Source organism: Acomys russatus, chromosome 12 (genome assembly GCF_903995435.1).
Source record: "Acomys russatus chromosome 12, mAcoRus1.1, whole genome shotgun sequence".
Taxonomy (NCBI): domain Eukaryota; kingdom Metazoa; phylum Chordata; class Mammalia; order Rodentia; family Muridae; genus Acomys; species Acomys russatus.
In genome coordinates this window covers 37,221,416-37,235,405 of record NC_067148.1, presented here as the reverse complement: position 1 = coordinate 37,235,405, position 13,990 = coordinate 37,221,416, and the positions used below count along the sequence as shown (strand labels likewise).

The 13,990-nt window shown below is 48.0% G+C and overlaps 2 protein-coding genes across 3 annotated transcripts; both read right to left on the bottom strand.

Annotated features, from left to right (window-relative positions):
* Positions 1–894: 894 nt before the first annotated feature.
* On the bottom strand, positions 895–13,706 carry LOC127196483 (uncharacterized). Of its 2 annotated transcripts, none has more exons than XM_051154232.1 (3): positions 12,928–13,706; positions 3,669–3,812; positions 895–1,036 (listed from the first exon to the last, which is right to left on the bottom strand). In XM_051154232.1, exons 1-2 carry the CDS (start codon positions 13,679–13,681, stop codon positions 3,697–3,699), a joined length of 870 nt encoding a protein of 289 aa, XP_051010189.1. In that variant the 5' UTR covers positions 13,682–13,706; the 3' UTR covers positions 895–1,036; positions 3,669–3,696. The 2 variants fall into 2 exon arrangements, with proteins under 2 accessions (XP_051010189.1, XP_051010190.1); XM_051154233.1 differs by having other exon boundaries at positions 13,117–13,706.
* Spata3 (spermatogenesis associated 3) lies at positions 5,737–9,672 on the bottom strand. The gene is made up of 2 exons (XM_051154514.1): positions 9,056–9,672; positions 5,737–5,936 (listed from the first exon to the last, which is right to left on the bottom strand). Exons 1-2 carry the CDS (start codon positions 9,477–9,479, stop codon positions 5,737–5,739), a joined length of 624 nt encoding a protein of 207 aa, XP_051010471.1. The 5' UTR covers positions 9,480–9,672.
* Positions 13,707–13,990: the final 284 nt, after the last annotated feature.

Genomic DNA, 13,990 nt, shown 5'->3' with positions numbered 1-13,990 from the left:
CATTTTCCAGGGTAACACCAGCAGGGTCTGGCTCCAGCTGCCTGCAGAGGCCACCATACCCAGTGTGCTCTCTCTCTCTCTCTCTCTCTCTCTCTCTCTCTCTCTCTCTCTCTCTCTCTCTCTCTCTCTTCCTTGTAATGACCCCCCCCACCCCCCACCCCGCTCTCCCAGGAGTATTTGCTGGGATTTCTGTAGACTAAGATTCTCCCTGGCTGTTTAAGAGTTAGAAGAAAAAGTCTGCCCAGCCCTGGCCAGAAGTAGCCACAGGGTGCAAACAAGTTAGGGCCTCATTACAAATGATGCTAAGAGAAGCATTTCCTAGAGATAGCTCTGCTTGGGTCCAGGACTCTTGCCTCCCAGAATACAGGCTTCATATTAGCTTACTCCTCCTGCCCCTACTAACTGCTGGAGATGTGGCTGACTAGTTAAATTCGGCATTGAATTAAGCCTTGCAACTCTTGCTTTTAGAATGAGAACCGTTAAAGCACACCGTCTTGTTGAATGTGTGCCTATTGTGGCTCCACCTGGTTGAGAGGCCAAGACTGGAATGGTAGGTTCCTACACCAGCTCAAAACATCCTCAAGTCACTTACCTCCTGGATTCGGTACCAGGTCCAACTTTTATGTTTCTGAGTAAAGCACACTGAAGACACAGTTTTCTAGCTGGGTGTGGTTGGGCACACCTGTAACCCTAGCACTGTTTGGTTTTGTTTGTTTGTTTGTTTTGTTTTTTGAGACAGCATTTCTCTGGGTAGCCCTGACTGTCCTGGACTCACTTTGTAGACCAGGCTGGCCTGGAACTCACAGTGATCTGCCTGCTTCTGCCTCCTGAGTGCTGGGATTAAAGGCGTGTGCCACCACGCCTGGCTAACCCTAGCACTCTGGAGGGCCTGGTAGGAAGATTGTGACTTTAAGGCTAGCCTGGGCTATATAGTAAGTCTTTGTCTCAATAAAATAAAATAAAATAAAGAAAAGAGACAAGATATTTTTCTCTCTCTATTTTGGTGACAAGTGAGATCCTTTGATGGAAACTGGATCTGTAAGGAAAAATAAATAGTAAATAAATGACAGAGCCATTAGCTTAATAATCAATTCTTTGTGACCTATCTCAGCAGCTTTCTGCTTCTACAATCTTACCTGTGAGGGTTGAACATCTAAATGCTTTTTGCAAAAAAGGAAATTATTTTAAAATTCAAATCCCTTCTATTGGCTTCTTCCTTCCTTCTTTCATTCCTTCCTTCTTTTCTTTTCATCTCATTTTCCTCTTTCTCTTTTCTCATTCTTTCCACTCTTCTCATTTTCTTATTCTTTCTTCTCCTCCTTTCTCTGTCTTCACAGCTCTATTTTTTTTGTTTGCTTTTTCAGAGTTTCACCCCAAAGCCATGACACTGTTTATAAAGTCCTAGAGCATCTCCTGGGCTCAGCCAGTGTCAACATCTTCCCTGTTAAGTCTATTCTCTGAGAGACCCCAGCAGCTAAGATGGAACCCCCCCCCACTCCCATAGAGGTTGGCTGTGGTGTTGAGTTTGACCATAGCCATTATCCCAAAGGAACCTTTTGCTTTTGTTGCCTCATTATTGGCTGAAGAAAATGCTGAGGGAGAGGTTGGTTCTCCAAGATTTAGGAAAGAAAATTCTGGAAGCATCTTTCTCTAAGAGGAGCCAGCTTTGCCACTTTCATTGGGTGACCTTTCACTCTGGACCAAGAAAGACACCTAACCACCTCTTTCCTTTCATAGGGACTAGTGGCTGAGCCTCAAAGCCTAGGAGGACTCAATGGACCCACATAGTACTTTCCATACTGTTTTAGAGTGGCACTTCTCTGGGCTCTACACCTACAAGGTCTGTCTCTAAATCTATCCTACCACAGAACCTTCTGGAAATCCCCTTGCCCACAGCAGTGGGAACTTTGGGCTGCCCCATTCCACCTGACCTCCATATCACTTCTTTGTTGGCCCAAACCTTTATTGGTTTGAATGCTATGCGAACAGCCTGTGCTCTGCACTCTCTCTCCGGGTTGTATAATGCAGCAGCTTTCAGGCTGTGCCTTGCCTGAAGTAGACAACCCTCATCTGTTCCACAGACACCACGAGGCACAGACTGGTAACTCACTTGTGCAAATAAAGTGCCACCACACATGAACTCACAAAAATGAAGGCAGGAGAACACTTGGCTATGTGGGCCCGAATCAGATCAGAAAAAGCGGCCCATGAACATATTGAATACACTAGACCACAAGTAAAACGATTCCCTCAGTGGGCTCCTATAAGAAGGCAGGCCCGCTACCACTGAGGTACAGCAGCACACACCAGCCTGCCGCTGGACCATCTGGTATGTGCATCATAGGACCAATAGGCAATGAACTCCTAATTCTGTCCCTGGACTTCAACTCTGAATATCTCTTTGATCCCTATGACCATTGTCTTCAGAGAGAGAGCTGTTACTCTCCACTAGAGATGGCGCTGACACTTAGAGAACATGCCTCTAACACTGGGATTCCAACTGGCACAGTCTAGACTAGAGATTGTCAGTTTAACTGAAGAACCAGCATCTTCTTGGCCACCATGCTGACATGATCACATGACACATCAGACATCTCCTACAAACACCCCACCACCCCCAGCAAGTCCAAGAGGAAGGAAACTAAGGCTCTTAAGAGCTGTGGTACTACTTCCTGGAGGTCGGGGTGATTTAATAGTAGGTCCTCCAATGATCCTTCAATAGTCCGTCATCAGGAGCTCCAGAAAAGATACTGCCCTCTCACTGGACTCATTCACAGGGTTTGGGTGTTTATTTTAAGCATAGATTCCCAGTCCAGTCCCAGGTGACTACAGTCATCACCTGTCCACTCCAATGGATGATAGAGGGCTAAGGGGCAGGCCGAAATTTCTCCCTTGGCTCATGCTCCCTTGCCTCAACCATCACGCCTTAAGGATTCACTGGTGATGACCAAGAGCTACCTCCTCCTCCAGTGACTTGCCCTCAGCCCGAGGAGAATTGCTTTTTACACATCGTCATATGCACAGAGGATGCAATGGAAGTGAGGAGTGGGAGAGAGACCACATGCATTCCCAAGAACCATGCACAGCATGGCCTCGGAACAGGCTGGAGGACACTGGCGTGAGTGGAAACAGTCCCCTGGAGTTGGGGACACAGTTGGGGAGATAAGCCACCAAGGAGAGGTTGGATTGGAGACGGTGAGAAGGGTGACCATCTTTCTGAGTTCTGAGAAAACATCTGAGATGGGAACAAATAGCTGCCTGACCCCTCCTACTTCTTCTTATCCAGGACTAGGGAAGCCATAGCAGGTGAGGGGACAAGGTGGGAGGTAGGAGCTTTGCCCTCATGGTTCTAATAAAAGGGCTCCAGAGGGGGCTGGGGAGATGGCTCAGCGGTTGAAAGCACTGTCTGTCTTTCCAAAGGTCCTGAGTTCAATTCCCAGCAGCCACATGGTGCCTCACCACCATCTGTAATGAGATCTGGTGCCCTCTTCTGGTGTGCAGGCACACATGTGGGTAGGACACTGTACATCTTAAAAATAAATCTTAAATAAATCTTAGGGGGAAAAAAAAGGTCTCCAGAGATGCCTACAAGAGCCCTGACAGCCCATGAACTTTCCCTGAGAGATTTCCTTTTCTTGAGAAAAGGGACAACAAGGTTATCCCCCTACCTTCCGGACCGTGGGCCTGGGGTCCAGTTTACAAGGCTTCAGCGATGAAGTAAGCAGCTCCCAGGGCCCCCAGAGCCACAGCAACAGTTCCGAGAATTTGAAGCACGTGAGTACCGGGGAGTGCAGTGTTTCCTTGAAGGTTTTCTACAAAGCAAAGCAGAGAGGGGGTTTGGGAAGAAAGACTTCAGTGTCTGTGTAGTGGAAGGAGACAGTGGACCCTACAGGGTCCCCTCCTGATCTTCCTCCTAAAGGAATACATTGCTCTGACCCCCTTCCAACAAAGCTTTCAACAGGACCCCAGAGGCATGAAGGTTGGTTATCCTGTGGCTGATGCCTAGAGGGGTAACAGGGTACGAGGGTTGTCCAGATCATGATGTGCCAGGCTTTGGACCAGATAGCTCCCCACTCAATGTCCTCTTTAAGCCTCACAACAACTCTCTGAGGTGTTTTTTAGAGATTTTTTTTTAGATATCAGGAAATAATATATTAGTTACACTCTCTCCAAAGACCAGATGGCAAATGAGTGAATTAGTAAATGCAAGGAAGCCATTCAGAAAATGCAGTCTCTAGTTTGATAGAAGTTCGTATCACACATTAATGCCCATTTTGAGTCCTCTGTGAAGGAAAATACTGCAGAATCAGGGGTTCACATGGGGAAAGAAATAAAAACTGTGTATCTTGCCTTGGCCATGGGGTCCTTGCCTCTTTCCCTTGCTTTCCTAAGCCTGAACCATGTTTTGGCTTTTCCTACAGCTTAGAATGCCCCCATCTTTCCATCTTAAGGCACAGAGGGATCCAAGGATACTTTTGGAGTTGGCTCACACACTGGGCACACAATGCTGTGGACCCTGACATGGTCCTGCCTTACTCTGAAACTGCCAGAAGCCTTCCTGTACCACGTCACCTGCTTTGTGCATAGGCTATCTTGGCCATTTTCACGGGCTGAGCACATCAGAAGGTGAAGATCTTGTTTAGGTGCCCCTCATAGCACACCTAGCTTCCTACCAGAGTAGGATTTGAATTTTCACCACAGCACCACCTGACAGCAGATGAATGGACAGACATACTGTGTGGATGAGTGATGGGCAGACTCTTCTGGGATGGGACTCACTAGATGGTACCTCTGACTCTAGGCAAGCTCTCCTCCTCAGATTGGCCCCGTATCTCTCATATCTTTCCTCTCTCTCTCTCTCTCTCTCTCTCTCTCTCTCTCTCTCTCTCTCTCTCTCTCTCTCTGTGTGTGTGTGTGTGTGTGTTAATTCTGAAAGAGAGGGAGCTGGAAAGGATAGCAGAAGAGACTGGGACAGTGGGCTGTGCTCCTGATGTAGTATATAAGACCTCCAAATGGAAGGACCTCTTCCAGGGAGTTTTCTGAAGTCCTGAGTACAAGTGGGGCTGCTCATTTGGGTAGAAGCCCGTCTCCTAGCTCTGCAGTCTGTAAGAATGGGAGCATCTCCAGTCTGTTCTTAACATGGACAGGGACCTTCTCATGAGAGACAGTGGCTAGATGATGCTTCTTCTGGTGACTTTGGGGAAGAGGAGCAGCAGGGCAGAGACTGGGTGATGCAATGATGAAGGAAAAGGGCCACCACTAATAGATCAGCCTGGAAAACATGGCCCTTGTGGAGACTCCTGGTAACAGCATGGCATACTCTAAGTGGGAGCAGGTTTTGCTATTAGCAGAAGGGGCCTATGAGTTATGATCAGGTTTATCAACGAGTTCCAGGCATAATTACTATGCAGTTTAATAGTAGACGTTCCCTGTGTATGGCATGGGTCAAAGGAGTAAGTGAATGGCCAGCCAATGTGTGATCCCAAAGTTCCCGAGTGACATGCTGTTTACAGCAGGCTAGGTGGAAGGGTGCTCTCAGGATCGAGGGCTTCTGTGAGGAGGCAGGGAGGAGAAAAGGTACCACCAGAGCCTTCCCCACCAAAGCAGATGCATTGGTTACTTAAAGGGGGAAGGCTTTGCTTCTGAAAGGCCCATGCTTTTTGGAGGAACTTACATATGATTGCTAACAAGATCTCAGGAAAAGAGCCTGGCTCTGGGAACTCTACACCCAAGGCTTTAGCCCCCCCGCCCACTAGGGAACCTGTAGAAGGTGAGGAGGTTTGGAAATCCTCTCCCTGGTATGGCTTGGCAGTCCCGAGGCAGAAGGACATCGGAGATGCGGCTGTGGCACAGCCCCAGACGACGCCAGCAAGTGGAGCTGCCAGGGCAGGCTGCACAGGAGCAGGAGGGTGGAGCCACATAGGTCAGAGGCACTGCTGAATAGAGAAGGAGAGAGGTGAGGGCTGCGCCTGGCTCCTGGGGGTAGGACACAGTGTCAAAGACAAGGCAGCTGCAGGGTTGCCAAGGGAAACCCTGGGCTTTTTAAAGACATTGTCAAAGATGTGAGATTGAACGAACTGATTAAGGTGGCAGCTAGCTCTTCTGCAGCGACACCCTTTCTCAAACACAGGGGAGACTAGCTGATTGGAGGAGTAAGTACATTATCGACTGGTGTTACCTGGAAAGAATTAATGAAAAGATGCCCGCTTACACGGGATGGCGCTTCTCGTCATCATCACGACATGGAATACTGCTGGTTTTATTTTTTAGATAAGAAATCTGAGGCTCAAAGACTGTACAGTGAGAACAGTATAGAAGTGGATCTCGGCTCAAGATCTCTCACTCTTAAGTCAGAGAAAATCCTTGGCACAGAACTGGTAGAAGGTGATGCAAGTAGGTGATGACCCAGCCCATGAGAGGCTGCGCTGAGGATCCTTGGACTCAGTGCTGCCATGTTCCATTTATGTAGTGGGTACCAGCTCACCCAGGAGACAAATGTCACACTGGTTCATTCTTTCAGAAATGCTTCCCTATCACTCCCATTTCTATGCTCTTCTGGGACCTGACTTAACGAATTGGGAGATGGTTCCCTTTGTTTCTGGGCAAGCTGGGTTTTGGTGGCTAATTCTCACTGGGTTTGACAAGGCTTCCTTCCTAAGCTCCATGAAGCTGGTTGGTTGGTCAGTCAGTCAGCAAGCTTGGTGCACTTCCAAGAAAAAACATGCTTTTCTTGGGAAGGAGGAAAGCAGGGATTCTACAAACAATACTTTTATTTTCAGTTTAAAAAGTTGACATTGCAGCCGGGTGGTGGCGGCACACGTTTTTAATCCCAGCGCTCGGGAGGCAGAGGCAGGCGGATCTCTGTGAGTTTGAGGCCAGCCTGGTCTACAAAGCAAGTCCTGGACAGCCAGGGCTACAAGAGAAACCTTGTCTCAAATTCAAAAACAAACAAACAAAAAAGTTGACATTGAGATACAATCCTGTCCTTAAAGTTATTGTTCATGTGTCTCTAGTATGTATGTAAAGCTGTGTGACCATCACTATTATGAAGCTTTGGAACACTTCCATCTCCTGAAAAAGAAACCTCACTCCATCATTAGACACCTCCATTTCTCTCTTTTCTCCCTGGCAACGGATTAATCTATTCTGGGCATTTTGCATAAATGAAATCATATATATGCTAACTCTTGGGGCACTTGGCTTTCAGGCACACTAATTCTTTAAGGTTCATCTCATCTGTGTTGTAGCAGATATCAACGGACTATGTGTTTATATCCTGGCATGTGGTCTTTCAGTGTATTCTGGTATTTTATACCATGTTGCCTTCTCCATGAGTCCCCTCATCACTGGTGGATACTGGGTTGTCTCCAGCTTTTAGTTATTTTGAACAGCGCTGTTAGGGCATTCATTTATAGGCTTTTGCATGGATGCATCTTTAATTCTTCCATGTCTATACTCAGAAATGATAAATTGCCATTTTGCTGAGAAACTTCCAGATTGTTTCCTACAGCAGCCACCCCACTTTACATCCCTAGTAACAGTGTATTTTCTAAATTCTAAATCTCTCTTTTTCATTTTTTTGTTTTTGGTTTTTTGATATTTTGGTTTTTCAAGACAAGGTTTCTCTGTGTAGCCTTGGCTGTCTGGACTCACTTTGTAGACCAAGCTGGCCTTGAACTTAAATTCTAAATCTCAAACCTCCAACTTGTTATTGTCATTTTGTTTTCTCTAATGACAGTCACCCTAATAGAGGACTGGTATTGCCTTGAGCCATAATATTTTGCATTAAAAAGCTTCGTTTTTTTCTGTTGTTGTTTGGTGTGTGTGTGTGTGTGTGTGTGTGTGTGTGTGTGTGTGTGTGTGTGTGTGTTTGGTTTTTTTTTCTTCCAGACAGGGTTTCAAGACAGGGACTTGGCTGTCCTAGACTCACTCTGTAGTCCAGGCTGTCCTTGAACTCACAAAGATCCATCTGCCTCTGCCTCCCTGCAGGGTTATCAGATACAATTAATTTAGAGTGGAGGCTAGGCGTGGGAAGAACGGATAATGGTCAGTGCTCAGTTTGGTTGGCTGTCTCCATTAGCCTTAGCAGTCCGAACTTCCCAACTCCACTTGGGTCCCCTTGATACTGCCCAAAGTTTTGTCTCTCACTGGCTATCTAAGATGATGGAGATCATTTTTTGACAGTCAGACAGCTGTTTATTTTTAGACAGAGCTGATGGCTACAAAATGTTATTTTTTTTCTTTCATTTTTGGTTTGTTTTATACATTGAACAGATCCTTTTCTAGTATCTTCGGTGGGAAAGGATGACAATTTAGCAAACAGAAGGGATGTGGGTTTGGAATACATACTAACAATTATAACATTATTTGTGGTTTATCTGAAGTTAGGATTAAGCCAGGAATCCTGTACTTGATCCCTTCTGTGGGGCCAAGGTCAGACCTCTTGGGATATCATGGAAACAAACAAACAAATCCCTACATCTTTCATCTGACAAACAAACCCCCCCAAATTGTCTCAAAAATTCATAAGCCACCCAGACCCCCCCATCAGCCTAGACTCTTCTTCTTCTTCTTCTTCTTCTTCTTCTTCTTCTTCTTCTTCTTCTTCTTCTTCTTCTTCTTCTTCTTCTTCTTCTTCTTTGTTTTGGTTTTGGTTTTTTGAGACAATGTCTCTCTGTGTTAGCTTTGGCTGTCCTGGACTCTCTTTGTAGACCAGGCTGTCCTAGAACTCACAGTGATCCACCTGCCTCTGCCTCCTGAGTGCTGGGATTAAAGGCATGTGCCACCATGGCCCAGCTAGACTATCTTCTTTGAAGTAGTCAGGCCTCTCATGAGAATAGCCAGATAAAAAGTAGCCATGGAAGGTATAAGACTGCCTCTCCTAGACTCTATTTGTCTTTAATTTCCGAACAGTTGCTAACTGACTCCTAATGAGATAGTCTCCCCACTGAGCCATAAATGTTACTATGTATGTATCCATGGCTGTTTCCAGTGAGACCTGGGGTGGTACAGAATGACAAAACCCAGGAATCCTGGTACCACTCCCATCCCCCACCACACTTCATAAACATGGCCCGATATAGCTCCCACTGGTTGTATACTCTCACTATACAAGACCCCACCCCTGGCTCTGGGACTCTCTTATCCTCAAGAAGTCTAGAACTGCTTAAGCAGGAAGTGTGCCCACCTGCTTTCCTGGATGGTGAAGTTGATTTGGGTTCGCCCTCTGAAGATACCAGGCACGGATATGAGGGACGGGTTTCTACAGGGAGCAGAGCCTGTTGTGTAGGATGTTGTGGTGTAGGTTCAGGGTTAACTTGCTGTGGTGGGGTGGACTCCTGGCAAGGTGGTGAGACGGGCTCTGGGCATGCCGGCGGGGTTTCTGAGCTGGGCTGCTGTGAGGAGTCAGAGCTAGCCTGCGGGGACGTGGAATCCCTGCGGCGCCTGGACTCAGCCTTTTTCTTTTTGACCTTCTTCATGATGGTCCTGCTAGAGTCCCACCGGGCAGCTACATGGAGCTATGCGTTTCCTGGTTCCTTCCCTAGGGAGGCCGTCACCCTTGTGGGTATGTCTCTGGTCTTTGACTACAGAAAGGTCCCGCAGACAAGAGTCACACATACCTCCTGTGAGGTCACAAAAGGCGCGCTGGCCCCTGTAGCTAGGGCTCTGGCGCAGTCTTCCCTGTGCCATCTTTGCTATTTCAGGACTTGAACAGACAGGGGGCAGCAGCTGCCCCATCCGTCCTTCCATAGCCTGGTTAAGACAGCCTCTGGGCCTCTGACAAGTGGATTCCGATGATTCTGTGGCCAGAGTACCTGTTTCAGGCACCTTTCTTCTGCGTGTTCGTGGATGATGTGAGCTACCTTTGCTTTGAAGGCATCCTGGATGGGATTCTCAGCTCTGTTCCTGGTTTCCTTGTGTCTATCCCCAAACACAAGCATTTATGGTTAGCATATATTTAGTAAGTTTTAAGGAAACGTTCCCGAAGATTTGACTAATTTTATGCTTTACTTCCCACGTCCCACTGCCTTTCGTGTGTGTGTGTGTGTGTGTGTGTGTGTCTGAGCTTTTATAAGAACCCTTGAATTTGGCCAAGATTTTAAGCCAGTTCTCAGAAAACTGAGAAATAATTTCTCAAACTCACTGCATTAATGAAACAGACTTATTACCACCCAAAACACGTTGGGTCAAACGGACTATGAATCTTTAAACTTAACAATGTGACTTTCCTTTTAGGATCGAAGTGTGAAAAGCATTTTTGAAAACATAGCCTAAATGTCACACACATCGCAATAGAAAAAACGTGCCCCCAGCAAGAGACAGAACTTCCTCCATGAACTAGGTAAGCTGTGTAGGTAATTACACCTGCCCTACCTAGAGTCCTGGAGCTGGGGGAGGGGGTGAGGCAGTGGTAAGGGAGTGAGGGATAAGGTTAGGGGAGAACAGGCTGGGTGTGGTGGTACTCGCCTTAAATCTCAGCACTCGGGAGGCCAAGGCAGGTGGATTGCTGTGAGTTCAAGGCTGGCCTGGTCTACAAAGTGAGTCCAGGACAGCCAAGGCTACACAGAAAAACCCTGTCTTGAAAAATCAAAACAAGCAAACAAACAAAAAAGGTTAGGGGAGAGCTAGTGAGCCAGAAACATGCCGTACCAGCGCCCCCTCCCCCCAAAGCCAGACCAGATGTCAACAGTGAAGTGAGAGAATGTGTTTTCAGGCTTCTAGAGCCAGCAAAGGTTTTACCTATTTTTTTTTTATCATCATCATCATCATTATTATTTATTTATTATTTTTGCCAAAAAGGATATTGAGGTTCAGAGAAGTTAAATTACATAAATACATCCCTCAGGACTAAATTCCAGTTAAGGGTTCTTTTTCTTTATGACTCCAGTAAGCAACAAGGAATTAGGTTATATGGGCTTTTAAATTGGAAAAAAAAATTAAATTTAAAGTTTCTTGCATGAGGCAATAGAAGAAAGCTATTGAGAATTGGAAGCAAAGCTCAGATCAGGTGCCTCGGTTTCTGTCTGGTTGGTTTGGAGGAAGGAGGTCCAGAGGGCAGGTGACTCTAAGAGAAGCTGGCAGCTTTCTGAGGTCAAGAGAGATGGACCAGTTCAAGGGATGCTATTTAGAATCAGAGAGGCTGGAACTCTGAACGGTGTTCATCTTCCCTAATTTGCTTTTTCCGCCATTGATAGACTTTGACTGAGGAGCTTAACCTGGTTTCAGTAAGTTTCTCAATCTCAGCCCTGATTGACACTGTGGGCTGACATGCAGGCTATGCTGTGCATTCTAAGAAGCTTTGCAGCCTCTCTGGCCTTGACTGGCCAGCACACCATCACAATAACTAAAAAGATCTCCAGATGTGGCTAAATATGCCCAGAGCTTCGAGAAAGTGTTAACATTGTTCCTGGCTGAAAGCAACTGGTTTAAAATGAGTCCAGTGGGGGCAGGGACATATACGGGTAGAATTTCCTAATAGCCATGAAATGGCTATTCCATTTCACCCAAAGAGAGGCAACAGGGCACAGGACACACAAGCTTGTGTTCCTGGGAGATAGAGGACGGAATACAGGCTGAGGGGCATTACTAACATTAAGGAGAAAATATGCGGCTCAGAAGCCGGGGAGAAGTCCTCGTGGGAATTCCCTGCCAAGAACCTGCCTCCTCTACACTGCAGTCATAGTTCACTTAACTTTAGGATTACTTCTAGATTTGTCTTAACGTTCATTCCCCACCCCCTAGGTCTGAGCAAGCGGAGCCAGCAGATTTTATGCAAGCTGCCTGAGTTGAAAGAGTGAGCAAGCCATTAAGGTGGAGCACAGGGACCACCTTTAGGCGGAGTTGGGGAGCTTTTCTTACTAAGAGGCTGTTGCCAAAGATGGGCTAGGATTTTTGTAGTCCCCGAGGAGGGTCGTAATTGGAATGGGCCCGTTAGTGGCCGTGGGGGTGTTCCTTAGCCAAGAGCTCCAGCCATGTGAAGCTGTAATCAGCTACTTAGGAGAATGAGTCGAAAAGGCTGGAGGATAGACAGTGCGAATAGCATGCTCCATCAATCCCCGCAAGGTTCTGGCCTTTCAGTGTGTTCTGGACACTAGAATGAATGTATAGTCATCTATCCTGAAGCTAGCCTCTTTGTGCTGAATTGGCATCAAGCATTCCTTCATCTGGGAGGGAAAAGGGTCTGACAAGAGGGAGCGAGCTACGGTCACTAGCTGAAAGGTGGTAGAGCCTCTGCAACGGTGCATTGAGGCACCTGTGCTCAGAACACTCTTCGGGTTTCTACGCTGTCCCTGAAAGGGGCTTCTGGAAAGAGTGCTGGAAGCTCATGTAGCGAGAGAGCGTACTGTTCAAGGACCCTGGGCCACAATTCAGCCCCCAGGCCACACAGGACTAGTATTGGGGGGGGGGGGGGAGAGAGAGAGAGAGAGAGAGAGAGAGAGAGAGAGAGAGAGAGATTGAACATCCTAGAGCGATCTGCAGTAGTAGACCAGTTAACCAACCCTTGAAACCCCCAGCCTTAGAGAGCTGCTGTGAAGACTGGAGGTGAAAGTCCTTAGCTCAGTGACTGGCTCACAATAGGCTTTTTAAAAAAATTGTCCTTTTTAATTCCCAGGAGGAGTGACAGACTAGGGCGTTTGGAAAGGAGGCGGTGGGGCCATTATAAGTCCTACAATGTCCCATCAAGATGGTATAAAAGTATGGTTTCTCCTAAGCTGTGGGCAGGTCAAGTGGATGGGAGAGGTAACCCTCTGGGTTAATTCACTTTCAGATTGACCCAATCCGCACATCTTGGGGGAAAGAACGCTAATTCGTTACCGTTCAAATTGTGCGGTGTTGGAAGCACCAACACAAGGGGCTGTGAGGTCAGGGATTTTGCCCACTTCTCAGGGGAACAAAAGTCCCCGTCTCCACCCTCGGGCCCCTCACCGTCCGTCTGGGTCTGGCGATCCACTAGGGGGACCATGTGCGCTTGGCTGGCAGCGCGCTGGACGTCCAGGACCCCCTGGGGGCGGCTGGGACAGAACACTGCTGTGTGCACCTCGACCGCTGGGTTCTCTGAAGCGAAGACGCTGCATAGCAGGTCCTCCAGACGGCGGCGCGACTCGGCCTCCTCACCCGGCCGCGGTTGCACCAGGATCCCGACGAGCGCGGCTGGCGGGCGGCGGTCCTGGAAGCGCACCTTCTGCAGGAGGAGCTGAAGCCGGGGCAGCTGTGTGCCCAGCGCGGACGCGTGGCACAGCACCAGGAGCAGCTGCTTGCCGGGCTCCGAGTGGAGCTCGGCGATCTCAGCCGCCTCGCAAGCGGGCAAGTCCTTTTCCTTAAGACCTGAGAGCCTCGGCTCCTCGGGCTTCTCCGGCTTCTCCGCCCAGCGCTTGGACTTGGCGGCCGGGGCTTCGGGGTTGTCTTCCAAGCTGTCGCCAGGGCGCTTGAGTCCCCGCCTGCCATTGCTAGAACTACTTTCGCAGTCTGTTTGGATGTTGTAGGCAGGCTCAGAGTTCGGATCCTTTGGAGGCTGACCCGGAAAGTTCTGCAGGGTCGTGTAACTCTCCTCCTGCTTTAAGAACTCTCTTATTAGCAGCACCCGACCGCGGCCAGAGATAGATTCATTCAGGGTCCCTGGCTGTGTCTCGACCTTTTTCTTTGGGGCCCTTGAGGACTGTTCCCCAGGCCTCTGTTCCATGTCGGTCCGGCTCCCTTGTCCCAATGGGCTGGGGCCTCCGTTAGCTAAAGGAAAAACTGCCTTTCCCCAGAGCATGTCACAATACCCTCGGCCTTACAGGCTCCTGCCACCCACAGCCAAGGGCCTCTACTCCACTACTACTTGGGAATCTTCCAACATAGGGAAATTGATGTTGGGATTACACATGGTGCGCGCGCGCAAGTGTGTGTTGAATTCAAAAGGAACATCTTCCCAGACCGTCGGCGGACCCCCTAACTTGCTAAAACCTCCAAGAAAAATTAAGACATTTTAAAAACAGTGGGCCAGATG

Bases quoted from the DNA above. Each gene is read 5' to 3' on its own strand.
- Spata3 (XM_051154514.1), bottom strand. From the start codon at position 9,479: ATGAAGAAGGTCAAAAAGAAAAAGGCTGAGTCCAGGCGCCGCAGGGAT. The intron at 5,937-9,055 runs GTGGGGGATGGG...TTCTCTATTCAG, and splicing joins GGCCATGTTTATGAAGTGTG to CAGTGCCTCTGACCTATGTG.
- LOC127196483 (XM_051154232.1), bottom strand. From the start codon at position 13,681: ATGGAACAGAGGCCTGGGGAACAGTCCTCAAGGGCCCCAAAGAAAAAG. The intron at 3,813-12,927 runs GTGAGGGGCCCG...TTTGCTTTGTAG, and splicing joins TCGCCAGACCCAGACGGACG to AAAACCTTCAAGGAAACACT.